General features: G+C 48.2%; 1 protein-coding gene across 1 annotated transcript in view; it reads right to left on the minus strand.

Annotated features, from left to right (window-relative positions):
* The window catches only part of LOC140459768 (STE20-like serine/threonine-protein kinase), a 56728-nt gene that overhangs the window by 20693 nt on the left and 12296 nt on the right, over window positions 1–23739 (minus strand). Inside the window, exons 2-13 of the mRNA XM_072554285.1 lie at window positions 20693–20857; window positions 19456–19504; window positions 17978–18127; window positions 17235–17307; window positions 11904–12098; window positions 9570–9651; window positions 9270–9389; window positions 6068–7909; window positions 3002–3223; window positions 2862–2888; window positions 1163–1293; window positions 3–126 (exon numbers count right to left, since the gene is read on the minus strand). Coding sequence (XP_072410386.1) covers window positions 3–126; window positions 1163–1293; window positions 2862–2888; window positions 3002–3223; window positions 6068–7909; window positions 9270–9389; window positions 9570–9651; window positions 11904–12098; window positions 17235–17307; window positions 17978–18127; window positions 19456–19504; window positions 20693–20857 — 3180 coding nt within the window. The remainder of the gene's footprint in view (window positions 1–2; window positions 127–1162; window positions 1294–2861; window positions 2889–3001; window positions 3224–6067; window positions 7910–9269; window positions 9390–9569; window positions 9652–11903; window positions 12099–17234; window positions 17308–17977; window positions 18128–19455; window positions 19505–20692; window positions 20858–23739) is intronic.

Below are 23739 nucleotides of genomic sequence, written 5' to 3' on the forward strand. Positions count from 1 at the left end.
ACCATCATTTCCTGCTCAATTTGGCGGATCATGTGCTCGCGTTGTTGCTGCAGCTTCTGGTCGAGTTGGCTTTGCAGACGCTGCTCCTCTTTCTGCAAGAGTCGGAGTTCCCGTAGCTCCTGTCGCCTGTTGCAAATCAGGTTAGAATCACACAATCCCTCCAGCGTGAAAGCAGGCCCTTCGGCCCATTGAGTCCACACCGACCCTCCGAAGGACATCCCACCCAGACCCACCCCCTACCCTATTCCTGCAAGTCCCCCCATGACTAATCCATCTGGCCTGCACATTCCTGGGCACTACAGGACAATTCAGCACGGCCAATCCAACCCGAACTTGCGCATCTTTGGACTGTTGGCGGAAACCCATGCAGACACTGGGGAGAACGTGCAAACTCCATGCAGACAATCTCCTGAAGCTGGAATTGAACCTGGGTCCCTGGCGCCGTGAGGCAGCTGTGCTAACCACTGAGCCACTGTGCCGCCCGTTACACCTCCGAATGCCTGGCCTGACAAGAGGAAGGGCTACGGGTACCAGATGGGGGTAGAGGGCATGGGAGTTCCTGCCTTCTAACAAGTTCCACATCCAGGCAAAGACAGGGCCAATAAACATAAACCATTTCCACTGGTCGAAGATTCCAAAATGAGGGAGCAGAGACTGAGAATTAGGGCGGAACTGTTCAGGAGAGATGTTGGGGAGCCCTTCTCCATACACAGAGGGTGGTAGCGATTTGGAACTCTCTTCCACAACCAGCAGTGGATCCAGTTGTTCATTTTAAATCGAAGATTTTATTGAGCAAAGAGATATGTGATCTCGAGTCTGGAGTTTGAGACCACAGATCAGCCATGGTCTCGTTGAATGACGGAATTGTCACGAGGGGCTGAATGGCCTCCTCCTGCACCTGCGTTCCTATAAGTTGGGTGGAGAGCAGAGAAAGAGCTTCCTGGCTATGCTTCAGAAATTGTCAACTGATCCACATCAATGAGTTACACAGAAGTGACACAAGGGGACAGGAGAAAGCCACTCAGCCCCTCGGTGAACGAGCTCCATCCCTCCAGCTGCCCTGCAGCGTGTCTTACCACTCCGAGCCCCTGGACAGGAGGAGAGGGGGAAGGAGACATGGTTTTTGGGGGCTGAAACGATCACGGTGTTGCGGGCTCCTTACCTGGCTGACCGCATGTCTCGGTCCTTCTTGTCATCCTCGCTGACCACCTTCGAGGTTGTGACGCTGACCTCCACGCCGTCCACCATGAATTTCCGGGTTTTCTTCAACGTCTTCCGGAGGGTGGGCCGATCCTGCAGGGCAGAGAGAGGGCAGTGCTTTTGTGGGCACCCTGCAATTCACACTTGACCTGCCGTGACTGTGCCCAGCAACAAGATTGGCAGAAAGACAGCTCACCAGAATCTTATCACTGCCAGTTCCCCTCCCTTGTTCTAGTACCATCCCCTGGTAGTTGATGCTAAGCTATTTTATACAAAGCTCTGTAACACTGGGAGAAATGGTGGCACAGTTGTAATATCACTGGTTAGTAAATCAGGGTAATGTGTTGGAGAGCCATGGGTCTCTCCACGTCCAATTAGTTAATCAATTCTATTCATAGAATCCGACCAAGTGGAAGCAGGTCATTCATCCCACTCTGACCCTTCAAAGAGCAGGCCACCCCATAACTCCCCACTTCCCATGGCTAATCCACCTAGCCTGCACATCCCTGGACACGATAGGCAAGTTAGCATGGCCAACCCACCTAACCAGCACAGCTTTGGTCTGTGGGAGGAAACCCACACAGACACGGGGGCGTATGTGCAAACTCCACGCAGACTGAGGCTCAAATCGAACCCAGGTCCCTGGCGCTGTGAGGCAGCAGCGCTAACCACTGGAAGTCATTAACACAATCTGGAATCGAAAGGTAACCATGACTAGGAGAACAATCACTGATTCTCATTAGTGCCCACCAGGATCGACATCTTACCGGGCCTGGCCTGCATGTGACTCCAGGCCCATGTTTGACTCTTAACTGCCCTCTCCAACAGCTTGGTAAGCCACTCAGTTCAAGGGCAGTTAGGATTGGGCAATAAATGGCAGCCTTGCCTTCGACAGCCACATCCCATGGAAGATTTAAAAAATATATAACACCACCCTGATCTGTGTTGGTAAAATCTATCCTGTTTTGACACCATTACCTTGATTACGTGATTATCTCTCTGCCCGAATTAGTTTGCATAGTTTTAGATTGCTTATTACCCTCGTCATGTGACTGTGATGTTACTGCAGCTAATCGGTTTGTCTCTCACACCACCTTATTTTCGATTATTTGTAATTATTCCTCTGCCTTAATTAATGAGTTAATCCCTTCACTGGCTATTCAGCTGGCAACAGCTTACTCATAACCGTTTCTATTAATCTCCTGAACTCTTGGTTATCTGCAAAGACTTGTTATTCAGCCTGTCAACACTCCACTCACACTATCTGTTGGTATTCTGAACTACCTGCAATTATCTTGCCATGATCTCTCCGCCTATATATTCTGTGCCTGTGCGTCTCCCTCCACTTCGCCTGATGAAGGAGCAGGGCTCCAAAAGCTTGCAATCTTACATAAAGCTGCTGGACTATAACCTGGTGCCACGTGACTTCTGACTGAAAGAAAAAATTGAGAATTTGCACTTTGCTTTTGATCATCACTGCACTCAAAGATGTAATTTTCTGCGGCATCTTGAACCAATCAAATCTCTAGTCTCTCGGGTCCTGGGCTTGCAGCCATGAGCTGAGCAGGGTGGCCCCGTGCCCTCCAAACGTCCCATGCAAATGTGGAGAAGGAAACGCTGAACAGCTGGGGAGGGGGGCGGGGGCGGAGAGAAGTACTCACTTGGTCCTCGAACAGGTCACACTGCATCTGGAAAAGGGGAGAGAAACGGTCAGCCACTGAGACAGTTGCTAAAATTGCAGGGGTTAAGGAAACAATAAAAATTGACAGCGCGAATGGAGAACGTTGTCAGACAGAGTCACCTGTTTGGAAAACACTGCACCAGGACAAGGGGGGATTTCATTTGATTCGAATTCTTCAGCAGCAAATGGATAGGAACGTCTCCTCGCCCGGAACTCCCCCTCTTGCGATTGGTCAGCCAGAGTATGGATACCAGCAGGTGGATAGTGTGCTTCTCGCTTCAGGACGGTCAGGCCATTTGCTTCTAAACTTCCTGTTTCCTTGGAAATGGCTGGGCCGAGAATCTATTTTTTTTTTAAAAATGTACGAAAAGTTCAGCATTTTTTTTTGTTTCTGGTCACTCGTGCCTCAGTTCCCTCGGCCGAAAGCCAACTCCTCAGCCCCTGGATCGAGGGAATGCTGCCTTCTGCAACTCGTGTTCCCAGTTACCCTCCAACAGCGATTAATGTTTGGCTGTCAATTATATAAATGATTTCGATAGGAATGTAGAAGGTAGGGTTAGTACGTTTGTTGAATACACCACAACTGGTGGCCCAGTGAACAGCAAAAGAAGTCAGCTGAGATTACAAAGAGATCTTTATCATTCAGGTCAATGGGCTGAGGTGTCGCAGTTGGAGTTTAATTTGGATAAGTGCCAGTTGTTGCATTTTGGTCAAACAAACAAGGGCAGGACTCATACAGTTAATTGTGACGTCTTGGGTAGTGCTGTAGAACAGAGAGAACTTCGGGTTCAGGTACATAATCCTTTGAAGTTTGCATCAAATGTCGATAGGATGTTTCCTAGAATCCCTCCAGTGTGGAAACAGGCCCTCCGGCCCAATAATTCCACACCAACCCTCTGAAGAGTATCCCACCCAAAACCATTTCCCTACCCTACATTTACCCCTGACCCATGCATCTAGCCTACACATCGCTGAACACTTACACGCAATTTAGCATGGCCAATTCACCTAATCTGCACATCTTGGGATTGTGGGAGGAAACCAGAGTAAACTCACGCATGCACAGAGAGAATGTGCAAACTCCACACAGACAGTCCCCTGAGGGTGGAATCAAACCCAGGTCCCTGGTACTGTGAGGCAGCGGTGCTAACCACTGGCTAGCGTGCATGCTTTCATCCTCAGACCTTTGAGCGTAGGAACAGGGACGTTATGTTGAAGTTGTACTGGAGTACTGTGTCCAGTTCTGGTCACCCTGTTATCGGAAGGATATTATTCAGCTGGATAGGGCTCAGAAGATGTTTACCAGAATGTTACTGGAAATGGAGGGTTTGAGTTATGAGCAGAGGCTGGAACATTTTTCACTGGAGGTCGAAGTGTGGCCTTATTGAGGTTTATAAAATAATGAGGGGTAGAGATCAAATGAATGGCAGGTGTCTTTCCCCGAGGGTCAGGGATTTCAGGACTCGGGGGCATATTTTTAAGATGAGAGGAGAAAGATTCTAAAAAGGACATGAGATGCAATTCTTTTACACCGAGAATGGTTTTTATGTGGAATGAACTTCCAGAGGAAGACATGGATGTGGGTATAGTTATAACATTTCAAAGACATTTCGGGAAGTACATGGATAGGAAAGGTTTGGAGGGATATGGGCCGAACACATGCAGGTGGGACCAGTTTAGTTTGAGATGTTACTCGGCGTGGACTGGTTGGACCAAAGGATTTGTTTCCGTGCTGTATGACGCTCTGACTCTGTCAGTGAGGGGTTTCACCATGCAGCGACAGTCACTACTGGTTGTAGTAGACAGGAAGATGGTGGGAGGAGGATGGAAGAAAGGCAGGAGCTTGCATGACGCTGCATATTCACGACCAGCAGATGTCTCAAAACACGTGAACTTCCGCTGAGATACTATTTTTTAATGATGCGCTGTTCCTGTTATAAGGTAGGACATTGACAGCCAAATTACACACATCAAGCTCCCACAAAGAGAAATAACACCACGACTGGGTGTTTGATGAGGGACAGACATTGGCTGGGGGGAGCTCTAAGTGGAAAGGATCTTTTGCCAACACTTTTCCATCCGAATCCCATTTTGCTGCACCCAGAAATCTTTTGGACGGCTCAGCAATTAGCACTGATGCCTCACTGCGCTCGGGACCTGGGGGTTCGACTTCAGGCTGCTTTGTGGGGATTTTGCACATTCTCCCCGTGTCTGCCAGCGTTTCCTCCGGGTGCTCCAGTTTCCTCCTGCAGTCCACAGAGGTGCAGGTTAGGGTGGATTGGCCGTGCTAAATTGCTCCGTAATGTCCAGGGATTTGCAGGCTAGGTGGGTCACCTATGGGAAATGCGGGAACGGGGTGATGCTCTTCGGAGGGTCAGTGTGCACTCGATGGGCTGAATGGCCTCTTTCTGCACTGTCGGGATTCTATGATTCTCAGGGCAGGTGGGGCCTCTCATGTGAGAGAGGGCTCTGTTGGAAGCACTCACAACTCCACGGCCTGAGCACTAAATCAAGGCTGATTCTCCCAGTGCAGCGCTGAGGGAGAGCTATACTGTCAGAGGTGCTGTCTTGTGGGTTTAAATGACTCCAATGTCATTGTATCGAATAGGAGTTCTCTCCCAGTATCCCTGAACCAATATCAGAAGAGAGGAGGTGATGGTCTCGTGGTATTATTGCTAGACTATTAATGCAGGTAATGCTTTGGGGATCTGGATTCAAATCCTGCCACAGCAGGAATTTTAATTCAATAATAATCGAGAATTACAAGTGGAGTGATGCCCATTGTCAGGAAAAATCCACCCTGGTTCACTCATGCCCTTCAGGGAGGGAAATCTGCCATCCTTATGTGGTCTGGCCGACATGTGACTCCAGACCCGCAGCAACTGCCTTTTGAAATGACTTGGCTCGTTACTTCATTCAAAGGTAACAAGGGTGGGCAATAAATGATGGCCAGCCAGTGACACCCACAAGTGAATTAAAACCAAAAATTACCCCAGTGAGATGTTTGTGGAACCTTCCTGTGCACAAATTGGCCCAAACGTGACAGACTAACAGTGACTTACACCTGGAAGCTAATTCACGGGGATGTGAAGCAATGCTGATAGGCGCTCCATAAATGCAAGTTCCTTTTTCTTTCAAACCCATGAAGCCGAGCATCACCCTTTTGCACTGATTTGGAAACTCTACCTGTGTCGGTGGGACTTGGCGGTCTGGAGTATCTTCGCCAGGCGAGACGTTGTCGATCTCAGCCTCGTCTCTTGGCTGGTTCTCCTGCTGTTCTCCCTGGTTATCAGCTGACTCCTCCTCACAGTCCACACACTGACCTCCCGGTCCTCCCTCAGCTGAAGCTTTGGTCCCCTCGCCCGAACTGTCCGCCTCTTCAACAAAGTCTGTGCTGCTGAAGGAGCTTGTGTCTTTCAGGAAGCAGGACGTGACTCCCTTCTCTTCTGCGCTGTGTACCCCATATCCCCGTTCATCAGCCACCACCCGGTTGATGAGTTCACTGACAACGCAGGTTGCAATGGCGACATCATCGCTCCAGCTGCACGAAGCTTCCTCAGCTTCAGTTAGACCGTCACATCCCCCCTCTGTGGTATCCTCACCGTCAGCTCGTGGCTGGTCTTCAGTTTGAGGCTCCATCCGTTCTTCAAACTCGACTGGCTTGGGTCCTTCAGCCGTGATGCTCCCTTCACTTCTCTCCGCCACCTCCATCCTCTCCGTTGAAGCCTCTACCACGTCTGCAATCTCCACCAAGTGACTCCCTGCCTCTTTGAACTGAAGCGATTCAGTCGACTCTCCGCTGCCATTACTCGGCATGAGCCCCGGGGACGGCGCCCCGGTCATTTCGACCATCAGGATGGAATCGGGCAGGCTGTCACTTACTTCCTCTAGAACAAATTCTCCCGCTATCGTGTCTTCCAGCACACCAGCTGCAGGCTCCACGCACACACATGGCAACAACTCAGCATTTTCCCCATCAATCCTTGCAACCTTGTCAGACAGCAGTGCAGCATCCTGTTGGTGTGGACCCTTCTCATTCGTGGACTGTGTACAAGTGATTGATGTTTCTTCCTTCAGATCCTGCCCACTGACTTGGCAACCTTGGAAAGTCTCTGCTCCTTCTGCAACAGAGAAGGTTTCACCCTCCACATCGGAAGTGCCCTGATCCATTGCTATGGTTTCAGCCTTCCCGGGTTCAAAGGGGCACAAGGGGGTCTCTCCTGGTGTTGGCGCTTCACTAATATCTTCAAGTGCTCCAACAGGCTCCAGACCTGTTGGGCTCCTCCCTGGGTGGATAGCTTCTCCTGGAGGATCCTCCGCCGATTCTGTGGCTTCTATCAATGGGCCGTCCATACCATCCTCCTCACTTTCTGTCTTCCCAAATAATGCTGTTGGCATCTCCACCTCTGCTGTCGCCTCTCCTCCTGAAGGTGTTGGGCTGGTAGGTTCTGTCCTTGCGTTTTCATTGCTCGTCCTCAGCTCTTCACCGTTCAGTCCCGGTTCGATCACTTCATCGGTGGAGTCTTCAGCTGGTGTGTGCCCAGGCTCTTCCAAGTCTGCTCCCCGTTCTTTGTTTGCCACAGGCTCAGACCCCTCACTAGCATTGCTGGGGTTGGCGGCCTGCAGCTCCGCCTCACTCAGGTCAGCACTGCAATCCTTTCCGTCCGACCCGGTTTCTCCCGGTGGGCTCGCCAGAAGCTCAGCGCCTCTTCGAGCACTGTCCATGAGATCGGATCTTACGGCTGAGGTCTCCGACTGGAGCTCCCCAGCCATGTCCTCCTCAGCCTCGCCGAGGCTGCCATCCAGCACCGTGAGTTCCTCGCTTTCCGTGACCATCCCCAACTCAGTGTTCGCGGCCGAAGGTTGTGCTGACTCGTCTGTGCTGCCCAAGGTGGGGCTCCCAGTCCGGCCCTGAGCCACAGGCTCTTTGCTTCTTGTCTCTTCCTCCGGGGGTGTCTTGGTGAGGTCTATTGGAGCCTGGTCCTCTGTGTTGATTGCACTATCAGAACCCAGCTGGTATGCCGGAGCCTGTGGGGAGAAGATTACAAAGTACATCTCTTGAAAACAATGGGATTAAAGTGGCTGGAAGTGTGTCAGAAAATGAAAGACCTTAATACGCATTAGAACCATATTCTGTTCCATTGATAGTGGGATCCAATCCTTTCAAATGTTCAACTTAAACAGAGGAACAATTGAATTCACACACGAGTTGGATTTGACAATAACTCTGTGCTGAACTAATGCAAATGGATAGCTATTGACAGAAGGATGTTTGGAGATCATGCCTTGCCTTTGTCAATTGAGTTAAACTTCACAGTTTTGGTCTCAGGGTAGGACTCAGCCTCACTCACTGTGAGAGAGAGGGGGAAAACGAAAGGGAGAGAAAGCTGAGTAAGTCTCGGGATAAGAGGCTGATCATTTCTGGAAAAAAAACCTGCAGAACACCCCAACACAAAGGGACTTGACGGGGCTGTACTTGTACATGGAAGTCAGAACGTTGGCACAATGGTGCAGCAGGTAATCAGGAAGGGCAAATAAAATGTTGGCCCTTACCTCAAGGGGGTTGGAGTACAAGAGTAGGGAAGTCTTACTGCAACTGGACAAGGAACTGTTGAGACCACATCTGGAGCACAGTGATCAGTTTTGGTTCCCTTTAAGGAAAGATATCATTTCACTGAAGGCAGTTCAGAGAAGGTTCACTCGGATGATCTCCGGGATGGAGGGGCTGTCTTATCAGCAAAGGCTAAACAGGTTGGGTCTCTACTCAGGGGAGTTTGGAAGAATGAGAGGTGATCTCAATGAAACATATGAAGGGGCTTGACAGGGTCAATGCTGAGAGGATGTCTCTCCCTCATGGGAGAGTCTGGGACCAGACGGCACACTCTCAGAGTAAAGGGACGCCAACTGAAGACTCAGATGAGGTGGAATTTCTTCTCTCAGAGGGTTGGGAGTCTTTGGAACTTCCTTCCACACAGAGCTGTGGGGCCGATCCCTATTTAAGGCTGAGATCGATAGATTCTTGATCAGTCGACGTGTGGAATGATGTTTACTGCATGGCAGAGCATGAGTGAGGGGCCAAATGGTCTATTCCTGTTCCTTTGTTGTTGTGAACTGCAATGAAAAGGAATTTCTTCAGTTGGAACGTGGTGAATCTCCTTCCCTGGAGGATTGCAGAGACTCCATTCCTGAATGTGTTCTAAAGCCAGGGCAGACAGAAATGTTGGCCTCTTGGGGGATCAGAGGACCCAGGGTGCGGGCAGCAAGGTGGAGTTGGATCTGACGATGGGACTGAATGGTGGGACGGACGCGACAGGCCGAATGGACCACTTCTCCTGCCTCTGTTTCTTACATTACACTCCACTTAACAATGACCACTCGTCAAAAGTACCTCCGTATGATCGTCATTGTCATCCTTGCCTTCCTCGATCTCCTCCATCACCTCGGCCTTGGCTTCGGCTGTCAGCTCTCGGATTGGCTTGTTGCTGGCCACCGCGGCGACAAAAGGGTGCTGGGGGAAGACGGGGCAGGGCGTTAACGAGGGTCGAGGCGCCGAAGTCGCTCCTCACCCAGAATCGTCTGGTTGCTGCATACGTAAACATTTCCGTCAATCTCAGTCACCAAGGCTGCGCGGGGAGCGGGCTTCGCGTCCAAAGCTATGACTCGGGGGAACTGGGAAAGAAATACTCACCTGGAGAAGCTGCTTTACACACCATCGCATGTCGACATTTTTTTCCAAAGCTTTTCGTAAGAAATCCTTAAAATCCGGTGACCTGGGAATTCAAAAAGCACGTGATTGTCACTGGGAAGACTGAAGTCATTTCTGTCCGGTCCTTGGTTCAGACTCTGTCTCCTAGCTGCTTCTCCCGGACAATTCTGAGACGCAGCCTGCCCCCTTCTCACATTTGGAAACCCCTCTCCACCAGCTTCTGACCTCATATCCTGAGGAGCACCGATTTCCAACTCCTTAATACCACCTGATTTCATCCATCTCTGTTTGCCCGCAGCCAAGATGGTCACTCACAACTTGTTTACCTCTACATTTCACCCTCCTTAAACATGAGGTCATTGAAAACCATTGCCCGTTCCTCTATCGGCCCCCACCCAGTTAGTCATAGAAACCCATTAGCGTGGGCAGAGACCATTCAGTCCATGTAGTTTGCATCAACCTTCCAGGAGAACGTGAGGATTGCAGATCCTGGAGATCAGAGTCGAGTGTGCGGTGCTGGAAAAGCACAGCAGGTCAGGCAGCATCCGAGGAGCAGGAGAATTGAAGTTTTGGGCATAAGCCCAAGAAAGATAAATGGGGGCGGGGTTGTGGGGAGTTAGCTGGGAAAGCGATAGATGGATGATGGTGAGGGAGAAGGTGATCGGTCAGAAGGGGCAGTGGTGGACAGGTCCACAGTGCGGGGCCGAGTTGGAGGTTTGGGACTTCTGAAGAGCATCCCCACCCTGTCCCTGTAATCTACATTTCCATTCATGACCCACCCAGCCTGTACAACCTTGGACAATTTAGCATGGCCAATCCACCCTGTCCTGCACATTTTTGGACTGAGGGAGGAAAGCGGAGCACCCGGAGGAAACCCACGCAGACACGGGGTGGGGGGGGGGGGGGGTGGGGGATAATATGCAAACTGCACACAAACAGTTGCCCAAGGCTAGTCCCTGGCACTGTGAGGCAGCAGTGCTCACCACTGAGCCACTGCGCAGCCCTGCAACATATGGGCTTTAAAATTATTCTCAAAGCTCTTAATGGCCTCAGCCCCTCCTGACTTCTGTAATCTCCACCAATCACGAGCATTATTTGGGGCAGGAGATTCATGGGGGAATTTGGGAAAAACCGTTCTCACTCAGTGGGTGATGGGAATCTGGAATGCACTGCCTGGGAAGGTAGTGGAGGCTGGTAACCTTACAAACTTTTAAAAAAGTAATTGGATGAGCACCTCAAATATCATAACACTTGAGGATATGGGACAAGTGCAGGAAATTGGGATTAGTGTGCTTTTAGCAGGAGTTATGTCGTTGTAGACTCGATAGGCCAAGGGGCCTTTTTAAAGCTGTATGAATCTAAACCCCAGAACCCTCTGAGATCTCTGCAATCCTCTACCTCTGGAGGCTGCACCTTCAGATACCTGGACCTCTGAGCTGTAGAATTCTCTGCCGACGTCTCTCCACCTCTCTCCCTGACTCTCCACCTTTAACAGGATCCTCAAAACTGTCCTTTTTGACCAAAGTGTTGGCTGCCTGACCTACTATCTCCTCACTTTCTTCTAACTCAAACCACACTGCTGTGAAGTTCCTTGCGAATGCTTTCATTTCACTTACATACAAAGGCCGGCTCTGCTCGCTGACGATCCACACAGCAATCGACTTCAAAATGAATCGTTTGCAACCCGTGTTTACACCATCATGCACAAACACAAGCACACAATGCTGGAGCAATTCAGCAGGTCTGGCAGCATCTGTGGAGAGCGGGAGACGCCTATACAGTACAACCTTGAATATCTGAATAAGATGGATGGGGAGTATTTCCTGATCATTGGGGTAACTGATCCGATCGTAAACAAGCAGTACGTTACGGGTGCTGGTTATTCAGCAACACACACCATAATGCCATTTAACTGAGAACTGATTTGATTGTAAACAAGCAGTAATTTGAGTGTCGGTTATCGAACATGCCTCAGTTATCTGGCAATGCACACCATAATGCCGTGTAACTGATAACTGAATGCTGAATTACCTAATGCCGCTTTTACAGGACCTTGAGATCCCGTTCGGATCACTGACGTTCGGATAATTGAGGTTGAGGATATGGGACAAGTGCAGGAAATTGGGATTAGTGTGCTTTTAGCAGGAGTTATATCTGAGTCTCCACCGATGCTGCCAGACCTGCTGAGTTTCTCCAGTGCTGTCGACTCCCATTTCAGGCCCAGCCTCCCCCTTTTAGACTTCAGTCCAGACATCCCACAGTGCTGCTGCACATGTAAAGCCAGAGGAAGGGGGAATGTATCAGGCTGCTGAGTACCATCGAGAAGGTTGGGACAGAGTCGGAGGGGGCGCCTTGGTGATCTTCAGGAGGACCCGCATGGGGTTCAGCTCGTGGTGTGGTGGCTCCATCTCCGCCAACTCAATCAGCGTGATTCCCAGAGACCAGACATCGGCCTTATGGTCGTAAGGTGCGTCCTTTGAAGTCTCACACTGGACAACCTCAGGGGCCATCCTAAACGAGAAGAAGACTAACTGAGAGGAGAAAGTGCTGCATACGGGTTACCACACCTCAGGCAAGGACAAAACCTGATTTTGTGCAAACTCCTCCGAGTCTTTAGTTCCCACAACAGAATAGATACCTGACTAACTAAATTCCTCAAGGAAAGCAGAAAATTCATCCAAAATACGCTTTGGATGTTGTGTGGACCAGACCGCCTCAGGATATTTTAAGAAGGTAGCCAAGACGCTAACATTTTCTTATTTTAAAGATAGATGTGAAGTGCTGTGTTCCAGGTGCAATTCGATCGGTCAAACTACTCAAAGATAAGGAAAACACAATTTATTTAAACACTTCAGTTAAAATCAACAAAAGAAAGAAGAACTTGGAACAACGTAAGTCTATTGGAAAATTTAACAGAACAATAGATATAGTAACTGTTACTAATTAACTGTCCCAAGACAGTAACATCCCATAAACACACCCTGTGGCAAAAAGGCAGATTCAGAAAACATATTTTGTTTCACATGCAATCCAGCAGCCCAGGAAAAGAACCTCCCAGCTTTTGGCTGTAATCAAGAGAGGGAAAGAGTAGCTTCCACTTCAAGATCCCAACAGTGACCACTGCATAAACTATGAACTAAAAATCCCTGGTTCTGTGGGTGGGAGTTTGACCACACCCATTCAGGCTGCTTCTATTGGTCCAGTTTTTAAAAATAACCCAAGGCTTCACAAGTTTTTTTATCTTCTCATAGACTGTTCAGTATCTGTCTCCCAATTTCTTTCTCTAGAAGAAACCAGGTCAAAACACACCTCTTAAACCCACAGCATTGTCGCACAATGTTTAACCCAAGCTCTGCAATGGTAGAATAGCAAATGTTAACAGGGATTTATCGCCCAATTGTTACACAATGTACCCTCATGTACAGGATTAACCTGCTCACCAAAGACTTGAACAAGAGTTCTCACATTGGGAAATGCCACACTAAGCAGTCCATGTATCAAAAAAAGCGCCAGGAAACAGAAATTCATGTGTTGTCAAGGCTTTTGCCTTGAACCTTGTATATAGCTGGGGGATATGACAGGCTAATTAGGAACTGTTTCCTGCTCAGATGAAAAGGCAGATTTGAACCACATCTCAGTATAAATTGAGGAAATAGCTCTCTATTTCCTTGACATCTGCCTGCTGTCAGGTCAGCACCAACAGTGAAGATAACATTTTCAATCTATCAATCTTGTTCTATGACCAAGACCTTGTTTGGAATTCAAGTCCCACAGCAACATTACAACAGCGCTCTCCTTGAGTGTGATGGCGTGCCTGTGGGAGTTCACTTTCGTGCAAACTCTGGAGGATACAGAATGCTGCCAACTTCCTCTTCGCCAGAATACTGATGATGACTCCTTTAAGTCCACTGACAGCTCTTCACTCTGAGCTGGTCAATTTTCATACACAGTGAAACGAGTGGCTGTCATCTGACAGGCTGGGTCAAGCCAATGCTTCTGCCATGCTGCCACAGTCATGCTCATCTCATCCACCCCTCTCATGCCAACACAACTCTATTGCTTCCCATGCCACACCTGCTCAATCTCATCCTGTCCCACACTGAAAGAATCTCTCCAGCCTGGTATGAGGGGCATGGGTTTTTGGTTTTCGAAAAAGCCCTCAACCCATTACAACCAGATTATTTCGCTACTGAGGGATCATATTGGCACATTTACAGGGCACTCTTACATTGTAATACTACCATGGGCATTTTCATGTCCACCTGAGAGGCAACGTCTCAAGTGAAAGGCAGCACACACAACAGGAGCAGTGCTGCCTCAGGCTGGTTTCTCACTGCAGATATTTATGTTCAAGAAAGTGGAGTCTCAGGTAGATAGGATAGTGAAGAGGGCGTTTGGTATGCTTTCCCTTATTGGTCGGTGCATTGATTATAGGAGTTGGGAGGTCATGTTGCAGCTGTACAGGACATTGGTCCGGCCACTTTTGGAATATTGTGCGCAATTCCCTGCTATAGGAAGGATGTTGTGAAACTTGAAAAGGTTCAGGAAAGATTTACAAGGATGGAGGGTTGGAGGGTTTGAGCTACAGGGAGAGGCTGAACAGACTGGGGTTGATTTCCCTGGAGATTCGGAGACTGAGGGGTCACCATTAAGAGGTTTATAAAATTATGAGGGGCACGGATAGAGTAGATAGACAAGGTCTTTTCCTTAGGGTGGGGGAGTCCAAAACTGGAGGGGCATAGGTTTAGGGTGAGTGGAAAGCTATAAAAGGGACCTAAAGGGCAATTTTTTCAGAAAGAGGGCGGTGCATGTATAGAACAAGCTGCCAGAGGAAGTGGTGGAAGCTGGTACAATGACAACAGTTAAAGGGCATCTGGATGGGTATATGAATAGAAAGGGTTTAGAGGGATATGGGCCAAGTGCTGGCAGGTGGGACTAGATTAATTTGGGACATTTGGTCAGCATGAACGAGTTAGACCAAAACGTCTGTTTCCGTGCTGTACATCTGTATGACTCCGAGGCCATGGTTTTTCACCCACTGAGCTACACTGCCAATGTGGTATCTCACCAGTGTGCGGGCACATTGAAAAAGGCTGTGAATGGTTGAACCTCAAAGGGCGGGCAAGAATCTGATGTCCAGTCTGTGCAGTGTTTGATTCTCACAGCCGGGATAGACACTGCATTCGTGTGCGACCTGCCTGTCTGCCTACCAAAGGAAGCGAGCAGGCGAATCACTGTGGGTCACTGATCCTGGCATCCCATTGCAAAGTGATGCGCTTTAGGCTTCCTGATGAAGGGCTTTTTGCCCGAAACGTTGACTCTCCTGCTCCTCAGATGCTGCCTGACCTACTGTGCTTTTCCAGCACGACACTCTCGACTCTGATCTCCAGTATCTGCAGTCCCCACTTTCACCTTGCTGACCTTTATAGCTGAGGTTTCCTTTCGTAGGGTTGACCAAAGATACAAGGCATCCCGGGAACGCCCAACTTTCGTTCAGAGAGATCAACCAGGAGACAATTTGGCCATATGCCCCCAAATATCATGTGGCAGACATTGCACTGTATCGCAATGCTGTCACTTTAAAAAGTTTTGTTGCCCTGGGTTTTTTTTTGAAGGGAGGTTGTCAGGCAGAGGTTCCGAACTGCCGACTGAAGACGACTTGTATAAACAGCTTGGGAGGCGTTGATTTTTTTTTTACACCTTGAATGGATGTGGCCAGACTGCGGTGATCCAGATTTCTGGAGTTTGGGGTTTTTTTCCGCAACATCAGAAGGGGTGTCAATAGAGTTGGCAGCTTCAGTGAATGTCTCCTGGCTGCTATTCTCTCTGAACCTTGATGTTACTTTCCCTCCTGGATTGGAGAACTGCATGTGAGAATCTGTGTCTGAATGTGCCTTTTTGCCAAGGACAGTGTTTATGGGATGTTACTTTATTGGTCGAGTCAATTAGTGATAGGTACTGTATCTATTATTCAGTTCAGCTTGCCAACAGTTAGGTTATCCTAAATTCCTCTTTCTATTGCTTGTAATTTAACTACAGTGTTTAAATAAATTGTCTTTTGCTCAATGTCGACTCGTTTGACTCATCTTATTCCATCTGGAATGCAGCACTTCACATTTACTTTTCAAATAAGAGCAAGTTACGGTCTAGGTAACCTTCTTAAAATGGCTCGAGGGGTCTGGTCTGGTCTGGTGCATAACAACTGGCACTGGATTCATCATTACTTCGCTCAACTGAGTGGCAGGCGGCACAGTGGTTAGCACTGCTGCCTCACAGCGCCAGAGACCCGGGTTCAATTCCCACCTCGGGCGACTGACTGTGTGGAGTTTGCACGTTCTCCCCGTGTCTGCGTGGGTTTCCTCCGGGTGCTCCGGTTTCCTCCCACAGTCCAAATATGTGCAGGGTCAGGTGAATTGGCCATGCTAAATTGCCCGTAGTGTTAGGTAAGGGGTAAATGTAGGGGAATGGGTGGGCTGCGCTTCGGCGGGTCGGAGTGGACTTGTTGGGCCAAAGGGCCTGTTTCCACACTGTAAATCTAATCTAATCTAATCTAATCTTTGAGGCTGATGTCAGTATCCTGTCAGCAGAAAACATCACTCATGTAGCCACCGCGGTATGAAACAGTTGGTTTAACCTGCTCCGATTAAACAGTACGTTCCTTCAGCTGTACATAATATGCAGACCGCCCTCAAGCAACCTACAACTGAAAGTCCCAAAGCAGAGGTCCCACTGTTAGGTATGATTCTGTGATGGGACGACACTTACTGAACAGTACTGATGGCGCTTACAGCTACACCCACAACCGATTGGAGATCATCAGTTGAGCTCGCCATGAGGCTAATTTAGGCTTGGTGGACTCACATTCTTACACTCTTTCCCAACAAAAGGAATATTTTCAAACCTTGCCCTATTTTCCATTTACCCAGGAGCCTGAGGAGCCCACTGCTATCTCCATGACAATGCCTCAGACAATTTGGAGTCGGCGTTCCAATCATAGAGTCATAGAGATATACAGCACAGAAACAGACCCTTCGGTCCAACCCGTCCATGCTGACCCAGATATCCCAACCCAATCTAGTCCCACCTGCCAGCACCCGGCCCATATCCCTCCAAACCCTTCCTATTCATACCCATCCAAATGCGTCTTAAATGCTGCAATTGTACCAGCCTCCACCACTTCCTCTGGCAGCTCATTCCATACACGTACCACCCTCTGCGTGAAAAAGTTGCCCCTTAGGTCTCTTTTATATCTTTCCCCTCTCACCCTAAACCTATGTCCCTCTAGTTCTGGACTCCCTGACCCCAGGGAAAAGACTTTGCCTACTTATTCTATCCATGTCCCTCATAATTTTGTAAACCTCTATAAGGTTACCCCTCAGCCTCTGACACTCCAGGGAAAACAGCCCCAGCCTGTTCAGCCTCTCCCTATAGTTCAAACCCTCCAATCCTGGCATAATCAATTAGCCTCCTGTGATATAAATTGCTACCACGAAGGCATTTTCGCATTTCTCCTCATGAATGACAGACCTGAGGCTTCAGCAGTGTGTACGTGTGTCTCTCTCTCTCTCTCTCTTTCCAGCAATACAGAAAGAAGGTGCAACAGAAGGATGGAAGGAGAGGCTTTCTGAAAGAAGAGTGCTAACCTACCAGTAAGGTGTCCCGATGAATGACGCTCTCCGTTGCATGGTATGTGCATTCTTTGCCGATACTCCAAAGTCAGCTAGAAGTGAGCAAAGCCTGGATTACTGGCATCAAAAACTCCTGCTAGCTGTCATTAACAATATACCGCTTGCTGGCAACACATTAGCAACTGGATGCCAAATGGTCTTGCCTTAATTTCTTCTCCCTCACATTCTGGTGCAGTCTTGACCGCACGGGCTGAGGAATTGAGCCTGCAGAACCTTTGCAGTTTCCACCTCTGTAACATCGACAATGGAATTCTGCAGTGCCTTTCGACAAGGTTCAGACCCAGAGGCAAGTGAAGTCGTATGACTGGGTGATGCCAACCAGATCTAGCCTCTTCGTGATCTCTCCAGATGTCTCAATCCTGATGGCCACGAAGGAAGTTATCAACTGCCTCCTCAAATTACCAGCTCCCCTGTTGAGGAGGGGGGCAATGCATTAACAGAGCAGCACCCAGGTCTGTGCCTATCTCTCTCCCTTCTGCAGGGGACCAGCCGTGGAGCAGCACTGTGATATATCCTGTTTCCCTGGTAAATCCTAACACAGCGATGCACTTACCCCCAGCATTCCCCGCAGTTAGTTCCAGCTGCTGTCGACTGCCAGGACTCTCTGTAGGGCCAACCTACAACCTTGCATTGAAAATCTCCCCACTGATTTCCTAATATTTAAACTGTCACTGTGTTACATTTCCCTCCCATTTCTCTTACCTAGCTTGATGTCTCCGTCCAACGTCAGAAGGATATTTCCAGCCTTCAGGTCCCGATGTATCACCTTGTTACTGTGCAGGTAGTGAAGGGCTTCAAGGGTCTGTCTGCAAACCACACGAATCTGTGACTCTGTCAACCCTCTCTCCAGCTCTGTGAAACAACCAGCTCAAGGTAAATAAACCTGTTGGACTATAACGTGGTATTGTGTGATTTTTAACTTTGTACACCCCAGTCCAAATTAGCTCAAGGTGAGCTGAACCAAGCCCTTCCTGCCTTAGTATTCTGGTGAAATATACCATTGTCCCACAGGGGTTTAATGGGAAAACGAGCCACATATTTTACAACAGGGTTGGATCACTGTCTTGCTGGAAAGAACTGATCTCAGTGAGGGAGCAAACCCATGCAAGTGGGCGAATGTAGGCACGCGTGTAAATGTGTATCCATCTGCATGTGTGTGAATGTGTGCGTGTGTGAACATGTGCACGTGTGCATGTGTGAATATGTGCACACGTGCAAGTGCATGTATGCACTATTATTCTACATGCCTGCGTGCAGATGAGCACGTGTGTGCATGTGCATCAATGTCTGCGTGTGCACACATGGACACGCACGGGTATGCACATGTGTTGGTACGTGCATATGCAGATGTAATATGCGCACGGGTGCAATGTGCAAGTGTGTATGCGTGAATGTGTGCATGTGTGTGAGTGCAAGCCCGTGTGTGTGTGTGCATGCGTGTGTGAGAAAGAGTGCAGTGTAGGTTTACCAACATTATACCTGAACCTTCAAGGGTTACATTTGGAGGAGAAACTGCACAAACAGTTTTATTTCCTGGGATTCACAAAGCTAAGGAGTAATTTGAGCAAAAGTTTTTAAGTTATTCGCAGAACAGTTAGATAGGCTGGGCAGAAACTACTTCTGCCAGTCTATGACTAAAGGACACAGTCCAAAGGTTAGAGTCAAACCCTTCAGGAGTGAGGTTAGGAAACATTTCCACAGGAGAGGAGGGTAGAAATTAGTAAGTTTATGATGCCAGGTCAATTGTTAATGCTACGTTTTTTTGTTAACCCAAGGAGTAAAGGCAAGTTTGTGAAGTTAAGTCACAGATAATCCGTAATCACAGTAAATAGCAGAACTGGACTGAGGGGCTGAATGGCCTCCTCCTGTTCACATTCCATTCACATTTGAACAATGAGAATTGGACAAGGCACCAAGTCTCTCACACACACACATCAGTTAATGACTGGCTTTGGATACAGGGGATGACTACTCACACATTGTTATTCCAGCTGCTTTAAAGGCAATGGCATTGAATCACCAAGCACATCACTGTGTGTGTCTATATTTGTGTTTCCTTTACCAAACACTCAGAGCTGGTGGACCTGTGCCTCAGCGAGCCAGCACCTTCAGGAACTGAGGAGGGAGGTTGGAGATGGGCGAATCGAGGCGAAAACTCAGCAGACTGCACTTTCACTCACCCAACATTATGGCATCCACAGCCCCGCCAGGACAAAACTCGATGAGAATCTATAAAGGACAGGAGAGAGGGATTATGGTCTTGTGTTAAAATGGCCATTGCATTTCCAAAGCTGAGCGGTGAAAATATGGAGTGTCCCATCTCAAGATGAATGAGAAGAGGGTCACGTTGACCGTAGTTCAATCCAGTTCCAATGGAGACACGAGGCCAAGGCGAACACAGGGAGAAGGGAGGAAGCTGGATCAGGGTCACAAATGCTGTCACTGAACAGTTGGGTGGAGCAACGTCTTTTTTGTGTTATTGATTCTGTATAATTCTACATTAATATCTTGTGCCTCAATTTCTACCATTTTCCTTTATTTATTCACTGGATGATGACGTCGCAGACCGGGCAGCATTTATTGCCCATCCCTAATTGCCAAGAGGGCAGTTAAGTGTCAACCACATTGTTGTGACTCAGGAGTCACATGTAGGCCAAACCAGGTAAGGATGGTAGTTTCCTTCCCTGAAGGACATTAGTGAAGCAGATGTCGTTTTTCCGAACCATGATCCTCATTAGATTCTTAATTCCAGATTATTATTGAATTCAAATGCTACCATGTGCTGCGGCAGGATTCGAACCGGGGTCCTCAGAACATTATCTGGGTCTCTGGATTAACAGTCTAGTGGTAACATCATTAAGCCACTGCCTCTTCATCCAGCAGAATTAATGAAGTGTGGACAAGACTCCATCTTTTGATTGAAAGACCAAAAATAGATGGTGCTATGGGCAAAAAAAGTAGGGGTGCACGTCATGAATTGTAAGACTGTTTGAAGGAGTGAGGCCCAAATGGCTGAACAGACTTGTTCCTTGCTGTGTGGTGCTAAGATGGAAACAAAATTTAGTTTCCACATATCTACAAGTTGGAACTAAAAGGGTGGCACAGAGGCTCAGTGTTTAGCACTATAGTGACTAGGAGGTGCACACTAGATGGATGAACCATAGGAAATGCAGAGTCCCAGGGGTAGGTAGGGTGCTCTGGGTGGGATATTATTTTGAGGGCTGGTGTGGACCCGATGGGCTGAATGGCCTGCTTCCGCACCATAGGGATTCTACGGACCCACAGTCAGGATGCAAATTACGACGAGGCTATGGCTGGAACATTTCAGTCACAATAATCCCCTCTCGGGATATTATTTCGGAAGGTTAGGAAAAGAGTAGCGCCCCCTTTTAATTCTGCCTTCCTTTCATGACTCACCCAAAGGCTGTTCCCGTAGTAGAAGGCATCGAGGAGTTTAACAATGTGGGGGTGATCACACGAGGCCAGAATCTCAATTTCCACCATGTAATCTTCGAGCTCCTCCTCATCCAGTGAGCCAATTACCTTGGCAGCTGCAATGGCCCCAGTCTCCCTGTTCTGCGCCTTTAGTGTGGAAAGTAAATCATTAAGACCATTGGAAATAGGAACAGGAGCAAGCCGTTCAGCCCCCTTGAGCCTGCTCCGTCTTTCACTAAAATCATGGCTGACTCAACATTCTTCACGTCTACTTGCCTGCCCTCTTTTTTTTCCCATAATTCCCCAAATGATCAAGAACCTATCGATCTCAGCCTTAAATATACACAAGGGCTCTGTCCCCATAGCTCTCTGTAGCAAAGCGTTCCAAAGACTCCCAACGCTCTGAGGGAAGATTTTCCACCTCATCTGAGTCTTCAGTTGGCGTCCCTTTACTCTGAGAGTGTGCCGTCTGGTCCCAGACTCTCCCATGAGGGAGAGACATCCTCTCAGCATTGACCCTGTCAAGCCCCTTCATATATTCCAATGAGATCGCCTCTCATTCTTCCAAACTCCAGTGAGTACAGTCCCAACCTGTTTTGCCTTTGCTGATAAGACAGCCCCTCCATCCTGGGGATCATCCCAGTGAACCTTCTCTGGACTGCCCCCAATGAAATGATATCTTTCCTTAAAGGAAACCGAAACTGCTCACAGTGTTCCATAAGTGGTCTCTCCAGCACCTTGTTCAGTTGCATTAAGACTCCACACTCCAAGCTCCTTGAAATAAGGGCCAACATTCCATTCCCGATTACCTGCTGTCCCTGTGTGCTAGCTTTCTGTGTTTCATGCACAAGTTCCCCCCAAGTCGCTTTGTGTTGTAGCTTGCCTGATTTAAATAATACTATTCTTTTGTTCTACTTTCCAAAATGGATAACTTCACAATTGCCCACATAATACTCCACTTGCCAACTTTTTGCCCACTGACTTAACCTATCAATGTCTCTCTCTAAACTGTCTGTATCCCTCTCGCAACCTGCCTTTCCACTGAGTTCTGCATCACCTGCATCAGTGTATTCCCTTTTTCCCTTCCAAGACATTAACGTGTATTGTAAACAGTTGTGGCGCCAGTACTGATCCCTGGAGAACCCCAATGGCCATCCTGAAAAAGAACCCCTTATCCGCAATCACTGTTTACTGCCCATTAGTTAATTCTCTGTCCACACCAATACATAATTAAGAAATGGCCGAAAACAAGCTAAAATATGAAGCCCCCGTTTCTCACCTGTTAAACTCCTGTCAAAAATAAGACAATAATTTTCAACGTTGCTCACAGCTGGCTCCCACGAGTTCTGTCTCTGACTACTTTTGCTCTGTACCCACTTGACACAAATATCTATCCATTCAGTTTACCCCCAGCTCCGACTACATTTTCAGTGATGAAGTTTCCAATTTCAATCGCTGTCGGGATGAGTGGCTGAACTGTGTTTTTTTATTTCATTGCCTGGGCTCATTTCTGAATCCTTTACCAGGCAAGTTACATGAATCATCAGAGGAGCCCTGCTCTGGTTATTTTCCCTCAAGCGTTCCTCCGAGTTCCTTCCGAAATCTGGAGTTTAATTTCAGTCAATGCCAGATGTTGCATTTTGGTGGGTCAAACCACAGCGGGGCTTACAGAGTCAATTGTAGGGCCCTGGGGAGTGTGACAGAACAAGCTCCTCGAAAGTGTGGACAGGGTGGTGAGAAAAGCTTTCGGCATGCTTGCATTCTTCAGCCAGAGCGATGAGTTTAGGAGTCGGGCTGATTTGTTGCAGCCGTACAAGACATTGGTGAGGCCGCATTTGGAGTGATGTGTGCGGTTCTGGTTGTCCTGATATAAAAAGGATACTATTAAACTAGAAAGAGTGCAAAGAAGATCAACTTGGATGCTACTTGGACTGAAGGTTTACGTTACAAGGAGAGGTTGGATAAGATGGGACGTTTTTCTCCCCCGGCGGCGTGGGAGACTGAGGGATAACCTTAAAGAGGTCTATAAAATCATGAGAGGCATAGATAAGGTAGATAGCCAACATCTTCCCATGGTAGGGAAGTCTCAAACTAGAGGGCAGAGGTTTAAGGTGAAAGGGGGAGAGATGCCAAAGGGTCAGTCTCTTCACACAGAAAGTAGTGCATGTCTGAACAGGCTGCCAGAGGTAGTGATGGAGGAGAGTACAATTTTGTCATTTAAGAAACATTTAGACAGGTCCATGGATGGAATAAGTATAGAGGGATGTGGACCAAATGCAGGCAAATGGAACTAGATTCATTGTGAAAACTGGATGGCATGGGCAAGTTGGGCTGAAGGGCCTGTTTCCATGCTGTAGACTTCTAAATCATTCATTGTCTTCTGCTTGCACTCAGCCTCGTGGGCAGCAAGTTCCACCTCATTAACAATTGTCTGTACTAAAGATTACAAATCTGTGCCTCCCGCAAGCCCCCAGTCCTTCTTCCATCACCTCAAGGGATGCGCATTCCTTTGAATACCTGGTTAAATCCGGTCTGAATCTTGAACCTCTTTTGTCAAATCTTCCCCTCGATCTCCTTTGCTCCCAGGGGAACAACTGCAGCTTTTCTGACCAAATCCCTCATCCCTGAGACCACTGGGGTCAATCTCCTTCATGTCTTCTAGAGGAGCCTCACTTCCTTCCCCAATGCGTGGGGACTACCTACTGGATGCAATCGAGTCATAGAGTCATCGAGATGTACAGCACTGACACAGACCCTTCAGTCCAACTCGTCCATGCTGACCAGATATTAACCTAGTCCCATTTGTTAGCATTTGGCCCACATCCCTCGAAACTCTTCCTATTCATGTTCCCATCCAGACACCTTTTACATGTTGTAATTGTACCAGCCTCCACTGTTTCCTCTGGCAGCTCATTCCATACATGCACCACCCTCTGCATAAACAATTTGCCCCTTATGTCCCTTTTAAATCTTTCCCCTCTCACCTTAAACCTATGCCCTCTAATTTTGGATTCCTTTACCCTGTGAAA

The sequence above is a fragment of the Chiloscyllium punctatum genome, chromosome 35, assembly GCF_047496795.1.
Source record: "Chiloscyllium punctatum isolate Juve2018m chromosome 35, sChiPun1.3, whole genome shotgun sequence".
Classification (NCBI taxonomy): domain Eukaryota; kingdom Metazoa; phylum Chordata; class Chondrichthyes; order Orectolobiformes; family Hemiscylliidae; genus Chiloscyllium; species Chiloscyllium punctatum.